Source organism: Pyrgilauda ruficollis, unplaced genomic scaffold (genome assembly GCF_017590135.1).
Source record: "Pyrgilauda ruficollis isolate IOZ18807 unplaced genomic scaffold, ASM1759013v1 scaffold74, whole genome shotgun sequence".
NCBI lineage: Eukaryota > Metazoa > Chordata > Aves > Passeriformes > Passeridae > Pyrgilauda > Pyrgilauda ruficollis.
The window spans coordinates 2,306,043-2,328,428 of record NW_024529266.1 but is presented as its reverse complement, the minus strand read 5'-3'; the positions used below and the strand labels follow the sequence as shown (position 1 = coordinate 2,328,428).

Below are 22,386 nucleotides of genomic sequence, written 5' to 3'. Positions count from 1 at the left end.
TTGTTATATTTTGGAGACCCTCATGTGTCAGATTTGACTGCAGCTGACTAACAGGTTGAAAACTGTCAGGGAGAGAATAGCAGAGGATTGGGCATCCAGGCAGATCATGATCACACAATCTTTTCAGAAGGAAAACAGGCCAGGACTTTGCCAGCAGATTGCTGACAAAGGTGGAAGTAAGCTATAGGACATATGTTCTGTACTCAGGAAGGCTAAACTGGAAGATACAGCCCCACATACCTACTTTCCTGTAAGCGGAGAGATTTTACTATGACATAATGAATTTACTGTGATTGTTACAGGTGTAAGTATTAAGGTATAAATCACAATTCAGTATATAACTATTACAATCTGCTCAGAAAAATACACAGTAAAATATTACTCAAGAAAAATAATTAGTATGTAATTTGACTGTGGGCAGGAGTTTCAATAGAGGGAAGAAGCATTTTGAATGTGTACGTAACAGATCTTCCTGCGTGAGATCTTCCTTCAGTACATAGTACTGAAGTGTTAGTATTTGCAAGATTACCAGACAGATCACAGGAAAACATACAAATTGAGGTAACTGAAGTAATAGACAATGAATGTATTATGAGTATAAAATTCTGGTGTTCAGACCAGTTGTGTTTTCAAATTTTCCTCTGCAATAATTAGGAAATGTAGTGTGGCGCAATACTAGAGCTGAACTTATGCAGCAACATTTGAGTGCTGACTTAGACAAGCGGCTGGGAAGCCCCATTTATGGAAGACACTGTCAAAAGCTTTTGTTGTTGTGAAATCATAGTAGTATGTGGGGTTGTGGAAGGGTTATGTGTATACCAAAGAGGCAGACTGAGAGGATTGTTTAAATGAGGATTGAGAGAAGAACATGAGTTTCCAAGAAGACACACAACAGGACCATAAGAAAAGTTGCCAACTGAGTTTGTCTCAAGAACGTGCTTTTCTAAACGGTCTATAAGCTTTAGAAATTGGGTGAAAATTATCAGCTTTCACTGTTTAATAAAAAAGTAGCTAGTGCTTACAGTCAAGGAGATAGGACGGCAGCACAATTAGAGATTGCTACTGTAACTTGTTGGGGTGCCCACAGCCATGAACAAACATGCAGCGGTCTTCTTGCCACGACAACTGGCCACACATCAGAGAATTACAGAATACAGTGGTTTGGGTTGGAAATACTCTCCTTTGGACCTGTTCCAACAGGTCCATGCCTTTCTGGCATGAGGGCTCCAGAGCCAGATATAGAAGCCAGAGGGGAAGAATCACCTTCCTCAAACCTGCTGGCCTCATGTTTTTTGATGCAGCCCAGTGTTCAATTGTCTTTGGGCTGCAAATGCACCTTGCCAGATCATGTCATTTTTCATACACCAGTACCGCCAAGTCCCTTTTCACAGTGCTGCTCTCAATCCATTCACTCAGTCCATTGGGAAGACCCTGTGCGAGCACTTGCACTACCTGCCTAAGATGAAAGCAGGGCGCTGCACCTTTGCTGAATAGCCCTCAGCCTCATTTTTGATTCTCTGTTACTTTTGGTGCAGCTGCAGCTGCGGCCGGAGGGCTGCGAGCGTGAGGGGGTGCGGGGAGAGGAGGCCGGCCTGGGGAGCCTGGCGGGGCCCCAGCGAAAGCAGTCCAGTGCAGCGCCCCTTAGAGCTGGGGGGCCAGGCCGAGGCAGCGAGCGGCCGCGCAGGGCCGGGCGGCCATTTCACCGCCGCCTCCATCCCGCCCGCCGTTGCCAGGGTGACCGGGGCAGCGGCGCCCCCGCCCCCGGCCCCGCCCCGCGGCCAATCGAGGGGCGGCGGCGGCCGAGCGAGGTTCCCTTTGTTCAGCCATTTCGGGGGCCGGAGCGGCGCCGCCGGAGCTGTGGAGGGAGAGGTCGGGCCGCTCCCTCGCCACTCCCCTGCCGCCGGGCTCTGGGATGGTGTGGGTACGTGTCCGGGTTGCGAGGGGCGGGGTGGGACGTCCCATCCCCGGTAGTCGCCAGCACCGCCGCGTGCCCCGGCCGATGTCAGGGGACTTCGCAGTGCTGTTGGGCGGGGAGCCGGTGGGGTCTCGGCCGTGGGCTGCCTCTTCCGCTCTTACCGGGGATGGACGGACGGCTGGACGGCTGGATGGACGGCTGGATGGACGGCTGGATGGATGGATGGATGGACGGACGGACGGACGGACGGATGGATGGATGGATGGATGGATGGATGGATGGATGGATGGATGGATGGATGGAGTTACGGGGTAGGCAGCAGCTGGAACCTGAGGATCCGGGCAGACCCCCAGATACCCCCTCCAGCCCCCCCTTTCCGCCGGCTCCTCCCGGAGTGACGGCTGGCGCCTCTCCGCAGCATTGTGCCGGAAAGTGAAAGTCGCTTCAGGATAGAGGAACGTGGCCCTATTTCCTACAGTAGTTTCTGGCATGTGTGGGGTCCTTCTGTACCGATTTTCCTCGGTGGGGTTTTAAATTTTTGTTCCGAAATATTAGGCAAGAAATCTTGTGATTGTCTAGTACTTTCGTTTGCATAGGAAGGTCGTTAATTTAGGTACTCGGTGGAAATTGACAGTGGAACTTGTGAACCTTCTGTGGGGTGACTGTACAAAGGACAGGAACGCTTTCTGGGCTGATTAGTCTGCCATATATTTGTTTCCTTGCTGTGAAGGCTATAATTCCTCTCACTTGACTTTCTGCTCGAGACCTGAGAAATCCTCCTACTACTCTGAGGTTTGTTCTGCGATGAATTCAGGCCACCACAGCTTCTTAACCTGTTTGCTTGTCCTCTTGCATAGTTAAGTACTCCTTAATGTGGCATTCGAATACATCAAAGGTGTGGTTAAATCCTTACAACCCGCGTTGAATAAAAAGTTGACTTTTGTTCCTTCTGTAAATGAGTAATTGAACAGAAAAAAAGAGTCATATACCCAAACTCTTAAAAGGAGCCTTTGATAGAATTAGAAACTGAGCCCATAAGTCTTCATTCTACATCTGCTGTGTGAACTGTAGTTATTTTTGAGTGGTATGTGGGAGGATGGAGGAAAGGTGCCTACAGTTGAGAAGAATAGTTTCTGTATTATCAAAATTACTTAAGAATGCATTTTTCAAGATTCAGCTAGCTTATACTCAAAGCAGGGTAAGAAAAAGAATAGTTATGATGGTGCAAAGACAGATTAAAAGCAGTATGTTGACTGTGTTAAAGGAGGAGAGCTTAGATTAGAATGAATATTGACTAAGGACCATGATTACTGTTGGATACAGGAGATGGCACCTTTCATTGACTAATACAGATGCAAGCACAGCTGCTAAATTGAGCTATGCCTTGTGACAGGGAGGTTAAGACAACATAATAATGGCTTTATGAATGTAGGCTTTTACTGGTTTATCTGACACACTTTTCTGTTGTATTTATTTAGAATCCAGTTAAGGAGTTCTTTTATGTGGATATTCAATAAAGCAGATATGTGTCCTTAATTTTTAGCTTCAGGGATGGGGCCTGAAACCTTTCATAGTCAGGTGATAGGTATGCACAGAACCGTTCAGCATACTGGCAGTGCTCTGTGGTAGAGTATATCCTGTTCATACTTCAGGCACACCAAGATGCTATGGCTACAAAGGAGAGTGGAGGGAAGGCTAAGTACAATCCTCCTCCATCAAAGCTGGTGTTCAGAATCTTCCCAGTTAAAGATTGGGGCTGAAATAGAGACTGGTATTTTATCTTTTAAATGTCTTAATAATAAAGATCTTCTGTCATGGATCCAGTGTTGTCAGTGTCATAAAAAAGGTTTATGTCATAACAAATTTTACAACAGTTTTATGAACTTGATATGCACTGATCAGTGTGTTATTATCAAGTTGTGACAGTAACATAAAACAGGGAGGATTTTTTCTTTGTTTTATGTTTGAAAGGCTAGGACTGCTTTTCTGTTACTTTCATGCCTTAATATGTTGTGATCAGTTTTGATCACAGAAATAAATTCCACCCATTAATTTCGTTCCAAATTCTACAAGTATTTAAGTACATGTTACAGTAGTATGCTCCAATCACTGAATCCACTGCTTTCCACTCACTGTTTTACAGTATTGATTTGGATAATTGTGGTAGCTTTTCTACATACATTGATAGATTTCAGATATATACTATACAATGTTTTTATTGCATGTATTGTACATATATAAATAATACATTCATATACAGAAATATACTAATATAGCTATATTATACAAGTCATACTGAAATTATTTTAAATGTCTCATTGAAAGAGATATAGTTGTGTAGATCCACTGTTTATGTGTGTGACCTGTCATGTACATGATAAAACACTGTACATATTTATGCATGTATACATGGATGCCATGGAATATGGCTTTTTCTACTAACAATATGAAATAAACCTCCAAATGTCACTTTTAGCCTTTAGAGGGTTTTCTTTTCCAAACAAGGCTCCAGAGTGAAATTTAAACAATTTAAAACCAATTGTTTGTTAATTTCCCATGTACTGAATGCATTTGAAATTTTGAGTTTGTGTGTATATGTCTGCATCTAGTGTGTATGTCCTTGTCTATGTGAGTCAAATTTCAAGGCATAAAATGAAATAAAATTTGTGTCTAAAGAAAATTTTTGCATTTTAAACCTTGACTATAGAATCATACTCTTAAATTATTCTTCTATTAAGTAATTTAATTTTGTAGAGCATTTTCTGCAAGTCATTGTGTGATACCCTTAAATACTGAAAACGTGCTGCTTATGGTGAGCCTTCCACTAAGTTAGTTTAAATATTAGGTCAGTGCTATATATGAAAGAAGAAAAGACAAGACAAAATGTTTTCAGCAGAGAATAGAAAATAGGTGGTACAAAGATGCTTACTGTCTTAGAATTCAAAAAGAGCACACTTGCAGAAATGATAGTGTGATAGTACAGACCAGATGTTCCCAAACTTAGTAGGTATATGATCATCGTCATCAGTCACTTCTGGCATCCAGGGTCATGCTTTTCCAACCATGCCAAACCAGAGCCTCATCTATGGCTCTTCTCCCACCTTCCCTACTGCACGTTCCTATCATTCAAGCTAGCATTGCTTTTTTTTTTTTTTTTTTTTTTTTTTTTTTTTTTTTTCACATTTAAGCTTTTCTATCTGTTCTTGCACCCATAAAAGTTTATTCTTTATTTCAGACTTCAGTCACGTAATTTCTCCTCCACATACCCATATCATCAACCTTGACTTCCAGAAAGAAAAAGTGGAACTTTGGCTTCCCCTGCTTTCATGTACCTCCTTAATACTGTTCTTCCTGCTTTACTGTGTTTTGGTCCTCTTCTTCTATCCTGAACCAGAAGTGCATTCTGTGTGGGGACAGCAGAGCTATTCATTGTGTTGAATGTGGGTGGTGTCTGCAGTAGTTCCTAACTGTTCCCACAGGTTTTATGGAGGCCAAGGCGCCATTGCTATGCTGGCTGTATAGGAGCAGTGAGACACAGAATCTGTGGCTCAGTTAAATTTTGAATGTAGCATGGAAACAGTCATAAGTGGCGTTTGTGCTACAGTTTGGCCACCTTTTTTATAGACGAGGAAGGAAAATCAGTAGCAGACAAGCATGGAAAGCCAAGAGTAATTTTCATCAGAGACTAAAAAGAACACATTGCTTCTTCTACTAGATAATCTAAATCAGTGCAAAAATCCAAACAGATATTTCAGTCTGTTTTACATCAGTGTTTCTTGAGTCAATTCATCAGGAAAAAAAAAAAAAGCCTACCTTAAATTAAAATAAATTGTTTTTCCTTGTGCAGACAGGCCTTGTCTTTAGAAATCAGGAGTGACTGCAGTCCATTAAGTGTAATGCAAATAGATGAATGTTGTGTAAGAGGCAGAAGCTTCAGTTGTTGAATCTGACCCTTGAAAAGTAGTTAAAACCAAGCAAGATGAGCTTTAAATGGGAGCTTTTGAACAAATGGGAATCACATTAACAAGAATACAAGACTCATGTAGTTGCATTCTTTGCTTGTATGTGAGAAAACAGACTCCACATTGGTGTCTGGAGCAGAGATGCTTTTGGAGCCTGTTGAAAAAGGAATGGAAGTAGGTCAATTGATGAGGGGAAGTGGTTGGTTTAAAAAAGCTTAATGTTGTTTCATTATTCTCTGTAACACAGAGAGCATATATGCCCTAAGTGCAAATATATTTCAGATATATTCCTGTCTTAACATTTTTTAACATTCCATAAATAAGAATTTATTTGATCATTTGATTACATTGACAAATGAGTTCAGACCCCTCCTTCCGAAATCTTCCATGTATCCATAAAAGACTTCGTATAGTCTCCTTCCGTTTCTCCACTAAAAAGTGTAACACACTGTAACTTCACAATTCCTTGCTTCTGGAGAATCCCTATTCCCCCAGGAGGTAACTGTTGGTTTTCTGAGCCAATAAGTACTTGTAATATATTTTACAATCTGTGATGATAGTATGTTTTTCAGTTTAGCAAGGAATCCTGTCTTAAACGTTGTCCATTCCAGTTGTTCTCTTAATTTCTTTGTGATTACACAGAATCAAAATAGCAAACAAAAATGAAATACAGCACAATTGGCAGTATTCAAAGCATCCCTTATTTGCATTGTACATTTCAAGGTATGCTGTGTTTTGGTTGCTACTTCCAGTTGCAGTCTTTTCAGATGTGGGGTGGAAAAGATGATGCTGAAAAGAGAATTCTAGGTTAGACTTGCATATAAACACCATAGTGTTCAGCTGTAGATTGTTTTGTTTGTTGTTTCTATTTTTAATTTCAGATATTGTTGTACAATGTTATAAAGATTAAATATTTATTTTAGCTATGAGAAAATTAATAGACTATATAAAACTGCATTTTCTACTATTTTAAATATTTTTAATAGTTAATAATACAAATTTTTGTATCAGCACATGAGATTGAGAATCACCAGACAATTGAGAATACCGTCCTTACCTTGTTTCTTTTTGTTCTACGTAACATGGCTAATGGATCATAGTGAGCCTTTGATAGTTTTAGCTCCATTGGGGTGCGATTCTCTCTCTCTCTTTTTTTTTTTTTAATTTTTTTTATTTTAAGATTAAATGAGATAGGAGAGGCTGCCTTTTGATGATCTCTTTGTAGGTCTTGCTTTGGGTAATAATGCTAATTTAATTTAACATAAGGACAATTTCTTAACCACAGTTATTTCTTGGAGCTTGGGAGAAAGAGTATACCCCTGGAAACAAATAACTATCCTGAATTGTGTGAAGACATACAAGTTGGACCTAAACCATGGTGGAAATTTGAAATGTTTGCCTGTGAATTTTTCATAATCTGACTTGGTATTTTTGCAAATAAAAGGCAATATTTCTATATATTTGGTTCTAAAATTTTACAGGTAGGAAGAACAATAATAGAAAATAATATTTCTATTTTTCTTCACATTTTCTTCTTGCTCTTGTTTTATCAGACATAATAGCAAAAATCCTAAGTCTTAGAATTAAATATGCTAAAGTGATAAATAGGAAGGTGAGACATTAAAAAATAATTTGAGAATTTGTTATTGCTGATAAAATATTACATGTCAGAAGGAATTCTAGAAAAGGTGCTGTAGTACATGGTCTTGAGCTCTGCAACATCCATCCCTTCTAGTGTCTTCTGTGGAGCTTACAAAGAGGTACCTCAAGTTCAGAGTGGTTAGATATAGTGTAACATTTTCATTGCAATTTAATCCTTGGGTCCTCCAGAAGATGATATCAATGTAAGACAATAAAATTCATTACTCCATTGCAACAGCAATATGCAGATTAATTACTTCAGCCCTGTTATAGGTAGGTCTGAAAGAAGGCAAACAAATTTTTACCTCAGCTATCAGTTGACATTTTCAGTAAGCGTTATATAGAGAAAACTATTTATTATACAAACGTCCTTTAAGATTATGCTAATTTAGTTGTGAATGTGTTTGAAACTAACCTCTGATTTCCTCAGTTAGACTTTTATTTTTGATTTTGAAATTCTGAAAAAATATTAAAATCACTATTGATCTTACCCATGCTGAACAGCTTTAACACTCTCAGTGTTAAATCATCAGGCAAGACCATGTTTTATAGAAGTGTTTTCATTTGTATATAAGACATTCAGTACATTGTCAAACAGTCAGTTTTGTTATTGAAGTTAATTTGAGAGAAGTTAAAAAAACTTGGCTGCCATATTATGCAGAAAATAGGGGTTTTTTTTCAATTTAATATATAATTTCATATTTAATTTTTACTTATGGTAGTGCCCAGAAGCCCTACATATGAGGCTCTAATGTGTCATATGTTTAACAAAACATCTGCATATGGAGCCTTTTCTGCGTACGGTTTACAACTGAATTACAAAATAGAATATAAATGTTTTCCAGTAGGCAAATACAGGGAGAATAAGAAGTAAGAGAGAGACTTAAAACATCTGTGAATATTTCACCTAAGGAGAATTTCCACATTAAATGTGCGAAAGGGTAGAAGGTATCTTGGAATGCCTTTTGCATTACACATTTTAAAGGGTATCATATGAGAAAGCATGGTGCGGGTCAATAAATTGGTCCTCAAGGTGAAGATCATAAAATCACTATCAGGAGAAAAAACCCATGTTCCACATTGTGATAATGTATAAGAACTGTTATATAGGAGAGACATATTAATTTATTCTTTTGGCTATATACAGTTTAGCCTGTGACTTTAGTTTAAACTCTTCATAGATTTATATTTCATGTACTGATTGCATTACTTTTTTAGGGCAAAGATGATACATAGAATGCCAGCAAGTTTATTTAGTGGAGTTGGTGAAGTGATTTGCGACAGGTTTTTATTAAAAATGTATTTAAGTGGCCTTCATTTTATTATATGACCTGTGCATTTAAGGCAGATTGAATTATTTTAAATTACAGTTTCTCCACTAAATAAATTTATTTTATGTTTGGGCAAAGCAAAAAGAAAACCAAACCTTTAAAAACCTTGATTTTTTTTATGGTTGTTTTGTTTGTAGCATTTTAAGGGAATTAATATACATATGTATCATTTAGACTAAGGAACTGATCACAACAAGTAGTCTCTGATTCAAATACATTTTAATATCCTCCACAAACCAACATAAAAGTATTTAAATTACTAAAATATAAAAAATTTACAACTTAAATAAGAATTACAGTTAAATCCTCATCTAATAACATTTTTATATGTTCAGATTCTTTAAGCCTATGTTGCTTTTCTAACCTGAATGCATAATGTACTTATAATTTAATTTTTGGTTTCTAATGCTTCTTCTTTCATGAAATGCTGCATTTTAACCAGAAAGCTAAAAGAATTGCTAAGGAAACTGGTAGCAAGTTGATTAAGGTTGCATTAAACTTCCCAAGGAATTTTATGGGATCATTCATCTGTACAGTAACAATCTCTATCTGTGCAGAAACAGCTATGTAGCCACTTCAGCACAGGAGCTTTAGGCAAGGTGAATTGCATGCCTTCAGACTTGTTTGCAATTTCCTTTACACTGGTTCGACATTGCTTCAAAACTGATCTCACAGCCACAGTTGTGAGAATACCTTTAAAAGGACAAGGCTAGAAATGAGAGAATACAGTAAGAATTAAACTGTTATACTTTTGGTTTTAAATTGCTTCCTGTATTTGTGCCTTTTTTAAACTAGACAGTATAAGTCCACAGTCTTACCTGTAATTAGTCAGTGATCTCTTAACAGTCATTGCTGGAAAAGGCCATGAAGATGTGTGTAGAGGAACTCCTACAGTTTTCTTACATGATATCTGTTGGCTTCAAACTATAGCAACTTGAATATCTTGTTTAATTGGACATCTGAGACCTCTCTAAACCCTCATCTTCAGATGTCATATTCAAGAGCATTTAGAATATGACTGAATATGCTTAAACTGAAAAAGTTGAAGCATTTTTCCACTGGCCATTTCTATTAGATATTCACTGTGCATCTATTAATTGAAACGGTCTTCACTCCTAAGATCTTTCCTTGCCACAATATCTAGTCAGTTGTATTTCTTTGGTCAGATGAAAACTAGAAATTTTCTTTAGGAATTTTTAATACTGTTTTAATTTGTATCGATAATCTGTCTTTAATAAGACAGACATTTCTCTGTTCTTTTGTAGTTGTCTCACAAAATTTCTGCCAAGTTAATCTTGAAGCACTTGTATTGTAACTCTTTGTTGTATTAAACAATCATACATTCAACTCGTATAATTTCTTACCATCTGAAAATACTGATATTCAGAGAAGGCAAAAACACTGGTTTTGATGTGTCTGCAAATTCCACTGTGTATATAGATGCAGAAACAGTTTGGGGGTGGCAGTACTTCTGCCTTTATCATCCATCATTGTTTTTTACTCCCTTGTTCATATGAGGCTTGAAAAGGAGTGTGCAGTCATTCTTCGGCATTCTCATTAAGATCAATATGTCCTATTTCCTTATTTACCTTAAAAGTTTTGCTTCTTTGATTAGGATGGGTAGTGTATAATCCTTTTGTTTATGTGAATGATTGGAGCATTTGACTGCTCTCACTGATGAACACATTCTCTTTTGGAAGGAGCTCCATTCCAGATCAGTAATTATTTCCTCACTCTTTTCCACAAGGATGTAATTTCACAATATTTATCTGACATTAGAAATTAGAGAACACCCTGTTCTCAGGCTTACTGGTAAGATTGAATTGCAGTTTCTTGCTGAAGGTTCTGAAGGTAGATCTTCCACTTGTGTACCTGCCAGCTCATATATGACCCATTTATCCCTAATCAGGACAAATAACTGCTCACCGGAGACATACAGGGACTAATAGAAACTGAATTACTGCCATTTCCTTGAGGCAACAGCATCTTAAGAACCTTAAATAAGCCACTCACTGCAGTAAGGAAATTAATCAGCTATGCAGGGAAAAATACGCTAGCATTCTATTACAACGACCAGTGATGATGTTTTAGTCAGCACTATTGCTGTCAGTATTGCAAGTATCACCAAAGCACCAGTGTTGTCACCAATGACAGATCAGACAGTGGTAGTGTCACTGACAAGTGCATGTCTTAGTGCGTGTTCTGTGTGTAAAGGTTTTGAAACACATAGAGTGTTTAGGTTCTGAATTCTGTGTACCCTGGGATGCAAGGTATTTTGCCAAGAAGTAAAAATAACACCTAATCTTGATTAATCAGGTCTTAAGGCTCCCAATATCATTTTTGCCTTGAACCCTGTACTGAATTCCAAATTATGCCTGGTGGGCTTTCCAGAGGACACTTCTCAGTATTTTGAGTTTTCTTTACAGTTAGTTTCTTTACAGTGGGTGTATATTATGAAAAGACAGTGGTATGATTTAAACAGTGTAAAATAACTAATTTTAATAATTTAAATTGGAAGGTCAAGAGATTTAATTTTTTTTGTATTTGGTTTTAATTTAGCTTTTCTTTTCCACAATGGATTGTTTTTACCTCATTTATGCATCAAAACATACTTACAAATACATATGCCATTTGAATTGTATTTGTTACTTCTTCCTACTAGCAAAAGGTCTTCAGCACCTTTACAAGCTCTCTTTCTTATTTAGTGAGATTCCTAATTTTTACCCTCTAATGTATTATTATTTTTTATGATTGTTAAGATGTTGTACAAAAAGGAATTTAAATTAGTGAACTATTTAATGGGGTATATATCAGTACTTTATATATATTTTGCACAAAACTTGGTTGGTTTATAAACACCTACATAATGACAACAGTTGGAGAACTATGATGTATTTTGGTTCATCATGGTGCAGATTTTTTTTAACATTAGCTTAAAAACAGATCACCACTTACTTAGATTAAGTTTTTTTTAAACAGTGGTGAATAACATTATTTTAAATAAACAATGCATTCTTTTCAGGTCCAAGAACTTCCCCAAATTTGACACTGTCCCATGATGAGGTGTAATCTCCTTTACATTTGCTATATTTAGTAGCAGGAATGATTTTGTCTACAAACATTACTGTAAAACAAAAACAGCAGATGTTTATCATGTGCCTGTGCCACCAGCGCTCATGCACAGGCCCTGTCTGTCTTGGCTGAGCCACCGTGAGAGGAACAGGCACCATGGAGTCTCTCACTGTATGACTTTCCCTCCAGGATTTGCAGGGACCACCTTCTCAACCATGCAGTAAGTCAAAACAGGAATTATGCATCTGTTAGTGTCTTCATTTGTATTAATCTCTGTTAGTTGATAAGAATGAACGTATAACTGAAAGAAAGTGAATGCTAGAATTTCAGGGACTGCATCTTTTTTCACAGCCTTATACCTATCCACGTATATGGTTTTTTTCAGTTGTAACTTCATTTGTAAATTGAATCTGGTAGTTTCCTCAGATGTTTTCAAAAGTCTGCATTCTGATCTATCACAAGGAACAGCTTCAAAAGCTGTGTATCATTTTGATTTTTTTCTGTATCTTGGGGAAGCCTGAATTACCAATTAGAAAAAGTGAACTTCAGCAAAAATCCTCCAGCAGATACCAGTTGCTTTGCATCATATAGCTCAGAGAAAGAAATCTTACTGTATTCTTTAAGTTGGGAGTAGAATAGGGTTCATATGCACTTGACATTAATAATTCTTAAAAGAATTTTAAGGAGGCAAAAAGCTGGATTTCAGACATAAAATTTGACAGTAGAGGTTTAAATAAGACTGGACTGGCAAGAATGATGCCTTTCATCCTTTCACCCACTTACTCCCTTTACCATTTAAGATTTCAGCTGATTGATCTGGTATTTTTTGTCACAACTTCATGAGGTAATGTTTTTCTCAAACAGCTCTCCACTGAGTTTCAGATTGTTTTCTGACTGCCAGCATTAAAAGCATGTTCTGCCATTTTAGTATCCAACGTGTGTGATTACAGTAGGGCAAATCATTAGCCTGTTTTTCCACTTGGTATCTCTGGCTGTGGAAATGAAATTATCATAGAATCATCAAGATTGGAAGGGACCTAAAAACTTATCCAGTCCAACCATCCACAACCACTGTCACCACTAAACTACATCACCCAGTGCCAGGTCCAGATGCCTGTTGAACACCTTCAGGGATGGTGACTCCAGCACCTCCTTGGGCAACCTGTTACAATGCTTGACCACCCTAACAGTGAAATTTTTTTTCTAATATCAGAATCTTGCCTGTCTCAGCTTAAGGTCATTTCGTCTTGTCCTCTCATACTGATACATTTGAAGAGATGGTGCGTCCTTGTCTAGATTAGTTGATCAAAGGCCTTTTAAGTCTAGATCTTTGCAGTTTTGCACTGTCTTCTACTTCATTCAGCTGGACATTTCATTAATGATAAGAATGGTGTTTCATCCTGTCAAAGCAGAATTTGAAATCAAAATGCTTGTGGTGATTTTGTAGTTGGTGAAAGCTTGGCAGGTTTTTTGTCCTTGTAGCTGAAAATGTTGTGTGTCTAATTGAACCCATAAACAGCAAGAGATTTGGGTTTCAGTTCTGACCTGTAATAAGCCTGTGCTATATATGGGTGTTTGTTATCCTAATTTGAATTAAGTCTTAATTGTTGTACAAAACAAGAAATGTTAGTGCATGCTGAGGCCAGTCATTCATTTTATCTGCAATGGTGTGATGGTTTTGTACCTTCATATATATGGAAACTATATTGCTGTGCTCTTTCCTCTATGCTCATTTGATGCATGAGAAGAGGTATTCATTAAATAAAGAGGGAATGCACTTCTGTCAGTAGAGTGGAATTACAGGCTGTCAGTTTTCTTGAGTACTGTTTCATCTGTTCGATGGGATTCCACAGTGCAGGCTTTTACAGACATTATCTGCAAAAAGAAATACTGCTCCTCACTTTTGAGAAAAGAAGCCATGAATTCATGGACCGTGACTGCAACAATAATGAGCCATAACAGCTCTCCCTTTCACACTGGCAACAGTGTAACAGATTTCATAAGCAGATATGTTATTGTAACTGTAGATACCCTCAGAAAAAGTCTATCATCAAATTGATGGTGTTCTACAGACAGCAAATCACATTACAGAATTATTTGCCTTGAATATTGAAATCCCAGTGCTCCAGGAAATTTGAGTTCAGCTTCATTACGAGGTGTTGTACTATGCGAACATTTGTACACATACACAATTTCTAGTTTCATACACAACATAAGACAAAAATAAACTCTAGCTAGAATTATCTCAGGAGGGTAGAAAGCTAACATTTCTCTCAGTTTCTTCAGCTTATTTGGCTCCTAGACCTACTGACCAGAGAGAATGAATAACAGTAGGAAACAAAGGTCAGTTAACGGTACACAAATCTGAAGTTATATTACCTCAAAGCCCAGACATTTGCTGCCTTGAATGTTGTTGTCAAATTGCTCCAGAGGTAAATAAATTCTGTCTATAGATATGAAAAAAAGTTATTTTTTAAGATAATCGTAACCCTACCAATGAAGCACTTTCTTAGTTTGGTACATTTCACACAACTTTTTTCTTTAGACCAAGGCTTATTATTATCTGATGCATCATGTTGAATTTGGTTAATCTTCGGCTAGGTGGTTTTCCTCTTGGTCTTTTTTCATCCATTGTGACATTGAAGAGCTCTTAAAAATCAGGGGGTTTTTGCAACCTTAGTTACCAGGAAGAGATTCCACTCCATTTGGCAAGTTAATACTCTGGGTGCCAGTCTTAACCACAAAGTTCTACCTTCAACAGAATTACACTTGCAATAGTGGAATTGGTTAGTGCTGCATTAGAAAACAGTAAGCCTATAGCCTCTTCTGTCTCCAATTTTTATACAACACAAATTAATGTTGAGACTCCATCTTAAAAATATTTTTCTAAAGTTTGCTTTGTTTCTGTTTAAAACAATCCTTATATTATTACAATCATCCCTGCAAAAGTAGAAAATTAATTTCCTAGACATTTCAGTCTGGAACACAAAATCCTTTCAAATGTCTTCATAGCATCTCCTTAGTAACCTCTCTGGTGTTTCACAGGGTCAAACTGTCTTCTTCCTAAGACTTCAAATTAATTGTGTAATAAATGTTAATCTTGTATCATATGGCTGAACTCAGACTGCATCAAATGTTTTAGAATGGATGCTCATTTGATATGTTGCATGTGAGGACTACCAGTATTCTTTTGAAGTAAAAGCTTAGCATATGTCTCCAGGCACAAAGCATTGCAAAATAGTATAGCAGTAGCTATTCTGCATGAGCTCCTTCACATAAACACATTTATTCTGTGTTATGAGAGCTATTTTTCTGCTTTTCTTAATCTACATCACTCTTAGCTTGACATAAGAGGGTTTACACAGAAAGCTGTTATGGAATATGTGTTATTTCCTCTGTGCATACCATCCTTTGCAGAGAAACACTGTAAGCAGTTTGTGAGGAAATTCAGAAGGCTGGATTTTAGCAATTGATTGAATGATTCATTACCATTATGAAATACCAGTATTATGGGTTACAGTGCCTGAATTTTATGGCAAGAAGAATGCTATTAGAATTCTCTCAAAAAATTTTTAAAAATTCCAATATTACCAATGGAATAAAACTAAAGAATGGGAAATTTTTTTCTAAAGGGTTAAGTGGCTGAGACTGTCTGAAATGAGGACTATTTTGAGAATTAATTTTTATTAGAGAATAATTACTTGAAACTAATTTCAAAACCACTGGCAATGAAAAGTTGTAGTTTCCAAATGTACAGCTTGGAGTCTATGGCATTCGAGGGGTGGGACCTCTTCCTAGCAGTGCAGATCCCAGTCTCTTTTTTGGCTGCTTGTTGGGAGGGATTTGCACCAGTTTCCTGTTTCTTCTGTAAGTACACTGAGACTGTGGAGGGATGGGGTGAGTATTCTATTATGAATCTCCTGTTTGTTCTGTCTGTATGTGTTTTGAGTGTCAGAAACCAGATTCTAATCCAAGTTCTTGTTGGCATCTGTTTATAACATAATGAAAAGCAACAGGAGAGATTAAAAGACCAAGCACCAAATGCACTCCAATGTGATGGTAAGGACACTTTGGAGAAAAAAAGTTGGGTTAATCACCTTGGGAAGAAGCAAGAATCAAAGCCTGTTTCATACATTCACAGCTACTACTCTAAAAATACCTGGATTTTGAAACATTTCGCAGCAGTACATATTGTAGCCATTTCTTTTGTTTCATGCTTTAGACCAGTTTTAAACAACATGTATTCTTCTGTTAGTATAATACATAAAATAACTATATACATACATATGTAATGCATATTTTACATATATACATATGTATCTAAATTATTAATTTTAACCCGAGATCTCCTGTGATATATTTTGGGGCTAAGTTTAAGACAGAGTAAATATTCAAAGCAGTTTCTTCGGAGTTTGCACGCCCCAACCTCTCCCTACTTCCCTGCGTACTTCGTCCTGTTCCCTCTTTACACGTGGAATTGGGAACTTCTGAGATCTGTTCAGCATTCAGCCAAATGACGTAGAAGTGCAGCAGGTACCACGTTCCTGACCCCGGGGTCTGATTTCGCGCCCGCACTTCTCTTCCGTGGGAAGGCGGGAGCTCGCACTCGTTGCCGGGCGCTATCCCAGGGGGCTGGGCCGGGCCCGGGGCGCCCCTTTGCTCCTCGCCTGTCCCATTTGCTGGAGCTTTCTGTCTCTTCTCGGGTGGGCGGCGTAGGCTCCCCCTTTCCCATCGGCCAGGATTGAGGTGCTCGCGTTCTGTCGCCCGCAGGCTCCTGGCAGTGTGGGACGCACCGGGGAAAGGCGGACGGCGGCGCCGGCGGCCCCGAGGCGGCCCGGGCGGGCGGAGCCGTGCCCGGCGCTAGGACCCAGCAGGACGCGAGGCGGCTCTTCGGGCCGGATCACAAATTCGTCGTGACTCAGTCTCTGCTCAGCGCGGAGGCAGCGGGAGCAGGTCAGTGTCCTGCGTCTATCCAGCGGCTGCTGGGGTGCGTGGGGGCACAAGAGCCAGAGCACTTCCCTTCCCTGGCTCGGCCTTCCTTCATCTCCGCCCGCCCCCGCCCGGGCCCTGCCGCGCCGCCAACCGCGGTCGCCTGTTGTCTGCTGTTTTCCAGACAGCCAAGATGGAGTACGAGTGGAAGCCCGACGAGCAGGGGCTCCAGCAGATCCTGCAACTGCTCAAGGAGTCCCAGTCCCCGGACACCACCACGCAGAGAGCCGTGCAACAAGTATCCTTGGCCGAGGCTGGCGGGGTCCCGGGAGTGGGCCGGGGGCGGCCGTGGGCAGGCGGGGGGAGCGTGGCCTGCGCGGCAGCGGGGCCGGCGCTGCGGCAGCCGGGCCTGCCCGGCTCGGCCCGGCCGGGGAGCCGCCGCAACGTGGGGGCCGAGCCCTGGCCGGAGCGGGCCGCCGTGGCGCGGCGTTTGAACCACCGAGGCGGCCTGTGGGCCGCGGGGCCGCCTTCACCCGGCGGGCACTGGGCACCTGTTGCTAACCCAGAGACAAGGGCCGCTTTGGGTTTGACCGTAGGGGGCCTTTTTTAAAATTAATTAATTTATTTATTTTCAAAGCCTGTGCTCTGGCGCGTCTCCGCCGATATCCGCCGCTCTTTCGGGCTCCCCCGCCCAGCCCCCAGGGCGGCCCGGCGGGAACGGGGCCCTCGGCCCAGCGGGTCCCGCCGAGAGGGCCGGGAGTGCCCCGCGGGGTGTGCCCGCTGTCTCCGCGGCAGAGAGGGGGCGAGCTGGGGCCTCTCGAGGTAATCTGGCGCCGGGATTCGAGGTGAAAGCCGTCGCTGATGGGGGTAGTGCCGCTGGCGGAGCCGCTGCCTGCGCGCCCTCGTGGGCCTGCTGCTTCTGACACTGCGCATTTTGGTGCGTGGTGAGGATGTTTTCATTTGTCTGGGAGCTTGATCCTGAAACTCGGCTCGTTCAAATTCACGAAAATGGGAAGCTCTGCAGTGTGTAGCTTCTTGTACTGCTTTGATTTGGTGTTGGTATTGTGGATTGATGGTTTTTTCACCCCCATCCCTCCTCTTCCCCTTCCCCCCGCGGCGCCCCCCCTCCCCTTCCCCAGTCACTTTTCATTGTAGAAGTAATGAATAGCACAGTTTTAAGGAGTAAGGATTGAGAAAGCAAAACTTTAAATTGAGACTGATAGAAGCATAGGCCTTAAAAAATAAAGGCCTCATCTATTGTTTTCTGTGCCTTGTTCTAGCCATAAGTGCTATGAAATTTATAGAAGTGCTGGAATTCTATGAGGAGTTTGTTATCTGGATCTCTTTTCATTTAAGGCATTTTCTTGAAGGTCTCCATAGAAGGCAACAGAATCTGTTTAAGTAGGTAAGAATGTATGTGTGTCTGCATACATTTATATTAAGAGTTTAGCTTTAAGCCAAATTTGCTCCACTTCTAGACATTTGTAGCAAATGCGGTGAATATCAGGAAGGCTTCTACACTGGTCTGAAAGGCGAAGGTAGAGTGCATCTTGATCATCTTATTTTTTCAGCTGTGTTCTAAATTCTTAAAATATGATTGCTTTCTTTGAAAAATCCTGAACAGAAGAGTCTAAAGAAGTCATCATCTGATAATGCCCCAAGCTTAAACTGGTGCTCTTTAGTATTTAACATATCAAAGTTTTTATAGGAACAGTGTTTATAATGTAGCTTTAGTGTAAAATTACTTTAAAGCTTTGCTTCAAATAATTTAATTACATCTTGTTTGTTTATTGAGCTATAGCATCATATATGCATGATGGCCAGTATAAGTGATGCTGTCTGTCTTGATGATGTGTAGAACTTGACTGAACAAAAGTCCTTTCAACTGATGTTTGAAATTCTTTTTAGGTGATAGTGAAAACTCCCTGCTGTGTCGATGTTGGCTAGTAAAGGTTAGAGGTAAAAGGTTTTGTGTGTGTTTGTAAAGGTTCCACAAACAAACAAAAGGAATTATGATGTCTGTTGTGTTCTAGGATGCTGTTTAATAGCATGTCCAAGCAGGGTTGTGTTTAATGGTTTCAGATTTGCAGTACTTAGTCCATAATTTTTTGTAGAAAAATCAAAAAACTTGTGTGTTTATTCTCCAATACTGTTTCTTTATGAAGCTGTTTTAGCACACTTGGGTGTTCAGTTGTCAAATACAATGAAGTGGGAAATATACATTAGCTAAAAAAACCCTTTGTTAGTAAAGTTATAAATTAGTATGGTTTCAGATATTTTTCAATTTAATTTATTGTATGTTTCATGTAATGAAAAAGGAAAAGGTAAGTGGGTGAAGAAGTTGCTAAGAAAATTGGTCTAAGAACTAGTCTTAATTTCTTAGACCAATTAAGTGTTTTCTCATTAAGTTGCTGTTAAATACTGCTCTTTTTGTGCTTTCTTCTCCTTGCTGGTATTTTTTAATCCATTTGACTACACAGTTGTTGGTAATGTTCAGCTGCCTGTTCTGGTGATGCAGCTTTACAGATATTTTTAAGGATCTGTTAATTTTTATGTCTGTCCATGGATTTTAGACTTACCCATAACTAAAAGCTATTGCTTCAATGAGAAAATTACAGAAACTGTTTTTAGGTTGTTCATGCTCTGTATGTCATGAGCTTATAGTCAGAGCTGATTGAAGTGATATAGCAGTACATAACAAATATAACAGTCTTTGTATCCAGAAATCTTTATGTAAAGATTCAACTTTCCTTAACAGTTTTTCTCTTCAGAAACTAGAACAACTCAATCAGTATCCAGATTTCAACAACTACCTGATTTTTGTTCTCACAAAGTTGAAGTCTGAAGGTAAGTTCGTGAGATATTTTTTATTTTACCTTTTTTAGCCTTTAAAAAGAAATGTATTATTTCGCTTCAAAGAAGTAGAAAGCTAGCTCTAGTCAGCTTCCTGGTTGGTTGAGCTGGCCATAGTCATGTAGAATTCACTTATGCACTCAGTGGTCTTTGTGGGGAAAAAGATCTGATAACTTGTTGATACTTGCAGTATCAGCCTTAGAATGGAATCCATTCTAAATGGCCTGTGAAATCTTCTGAGAATATTAGAACATCATACCTCTATTGGACTGCAGTAAAGTTGTGGAATATCTGTGAAGAATCATGGCTACATACATTCTAAAACATACTGCTAAGTTCAATTATGATAATTATCTCTGCAGTAACGAGACTGCTAAATACTGTGAAGACTACATATTTAGAGTTGTCCAAAGATGTCTGTCATAATCATCATTCTGAAGATTTAACTGTAGTAAAATACAGTTAGAAATCAATCATGTTGTTTTATTGCTATGGACGTTACAGTACAGACTGTATATGGCATAGTGTATAGCCTTTACTGGTTGGTAAATTCAGCCAATTACTTTGTGGTCAGAGTGTGTGAAAGATTGTCTTCTCTGTGGACTGCAGCTATTGTTTTGAGGTGTCCTTGATAAAGAAAGGAAAATTAGTTTCAAGATCTGCTTTAGCACATCTGTTTCTTTACATATGTTTGTAATTGTGTTTGGTTGTTCAGGTAGTTTTCTTGGTTTTTTCCTTTAGTGTTGTGCTACTAGTGCTTTTTCTGCCATTTGGTGTTTCATGTCTTTGTTTATGAATGCTTGCTTTTCCCCTTTGAATTAGATTTTACTTATGTGTGGCCCTGTAACATTCAAAGAATTGTCAAGAGTGTCTACATTTTAAGTACTGTTTTGGTTTCATCAGCTTGCTTCAGGAGGGAAGCAGAGAAGAGAATGAAAGTATATTTTACTGTTTCAAGGGTAGAGTATATCTAAATGCTTTTGTGTGTTCTGTGTAGGAAGTCACCTAATAATCTGTAAAATCTCTTCAGTCTGAGAGCGTTTTCAGGACTTGAGTCGGCCAGGATAGTGTATCTTTGAATAAGATGCCAGTTTAGGTACCATGTCCTTTATACCATTACCAGAAAAATTTAAAGCAAAGCAGTTCCAGTAGTGGGATGTGGAATCTGTACAAAGGATGTGACAAGGATGTTTCACTTTTTTTTTTTTTTTTTTGTCCATGAATTTGTTTTCTGACACTTCCTGATTTCACTTTCTTCATTCACCACTTGAGCCTGAGGTTCTAGATTGTCATAGATATTTGGTGTTTAGTGGTGTGTCAAGATCTACCTTCCTAACAGAGCTATTTTGGTTATTCAGTAGTCATCTTTTCCCTTCCTTATGTTCAATCACATTGTAGAATTTGATAAAGAGTAGGAGATGCTAGCTGTTCCAAAATGGTTGGGTAAAGCTGTTTTATCTGAGGGGAAAACAGCAGGTTGCGGCAGGTTGAGGGGCCAAGCAAGCTGGGAAGAAGTAGCAAGTTAACTTCCAAGGAGCAGTGTTTGGATAAGATTGCACTGATGTCTCTCACATACACATCAGGTATATTGTGAGACTGTTGAAGAACATCTGTTACTTTGGTGATGCTTTTGTCCTGCATCATGACATTTTTAGGGTCATAGTGCTTTTGTACAAAGCAACTATTTTTTACCTTTGTATCTCTGTTTCTGGAAATTTGCAAAATTTGAATGTACCATAACCAAGTCTGGTTGGTATTTTTCATAGTGTTTGCCAAATTCTAAATTCTAAATATTCAAATTCTGTTGCCTTGCTTAGGTAGGACTAATGAAGAATGGCAGGAGACTGTTGACTGGATTTGCTTTGAATCCAACCAACAACCCTTCATCTTCCCTCATGCTCAAGTAAGATAATGAGACTGTTAGAACTGCTGGTCAGCAGCTGCAATAGTTGGACAGACTCATCTCAGTAGATACCTGACTTCAGGATGACTGAGAAAGCATTCTGGTTTCTTCCCTCTTGAAGTGGATTCTGTTAGCTGTCTGTCTCCACAGCCTTGCCATAGACCAAAGCATGGATATTTGTACTGTTAGAAAGTTTATGCTTTTATTGTGTCCATACTATTCCAGCAGAAGGAGCAATGAAAATAGGCTTATATTTGACAGATTTTTCAATAAAAATGAAGGTGTTCTCATAGTCCACGAGAAAAGATCTTGGCTTGGTAGCAGATGGAACTGAGCTTTGATTCAGTTTTTGCTACTGTTGAAACTTCTGCTGAGAAAATGGTACTTAAGGATACATTTAGGTGACAGCTCCTGAATGTGGGAATTCTGTAATTTGCTTAGTTGAAATGTGTGTTAAATAGTATCATTCTACTGCAGTGAAGATTGCACCACTTTGTCTTTGACCTGAGTCTTACACCTCTGTGGACAATTAACTTTGCAAGAAAACTTCTACAACCCTTCATTTACAAAACTGGCTTTCATGGAGCCCTGCCTTTAAGATACTAAGGTAAACCTTATGTGTAGGAAATTTGCTTTGTTTTAGCACCGTTGCTGTTCAGTTGAAAAAAGCTGTTACCTTCTTTTCCTCTAGTCTTACTTCCATCAAGCTTCTGTTTCTGAATGCTTATGACTTACTGGTTTAAGACCTATTGTGATAATCCTACATGTAAATAGGGGTTT

The 22,386-nt window shown here is 39.2% G+C and overlaps 1 protein-coding gene across 2 annotated transcripts in view; it reads left to right on the top strand.

Moving 5' to 3' along the window:
- Nucleotides 1-16,715: 16,715 nt before the first annotated feature.
- The window catches only part of TNPO1 (transportin 1), a 53,098-nt gene continuing 47,427 nt past the window's right edge, over nt 16,716-22,386 (top strand). Inside the window, exons 1-3 of one of the 2 annotated variants that reach the window (XM_041486097.1) lie at nt 16,716-16,874; nt 17,035-17,148; nt 19,622-19,697. In XM_041486097.1, coding sequence (XP_041342031.1) covers nt 17,044-17,148; nt 19,622-19,697 — 181 coding nt within the window. In that variant the 5' untranslated portion in view covers nt 16,716-16,874; nt 17,035-17,043. Of the gene's footprint in view, nt 16,909-17,034; nt 17,149-19,621; nt 19,698-22,386 lie in introns of both variants that reach the window. The other variant, XM_041486098.1, reaches the window with a different exon arrangement.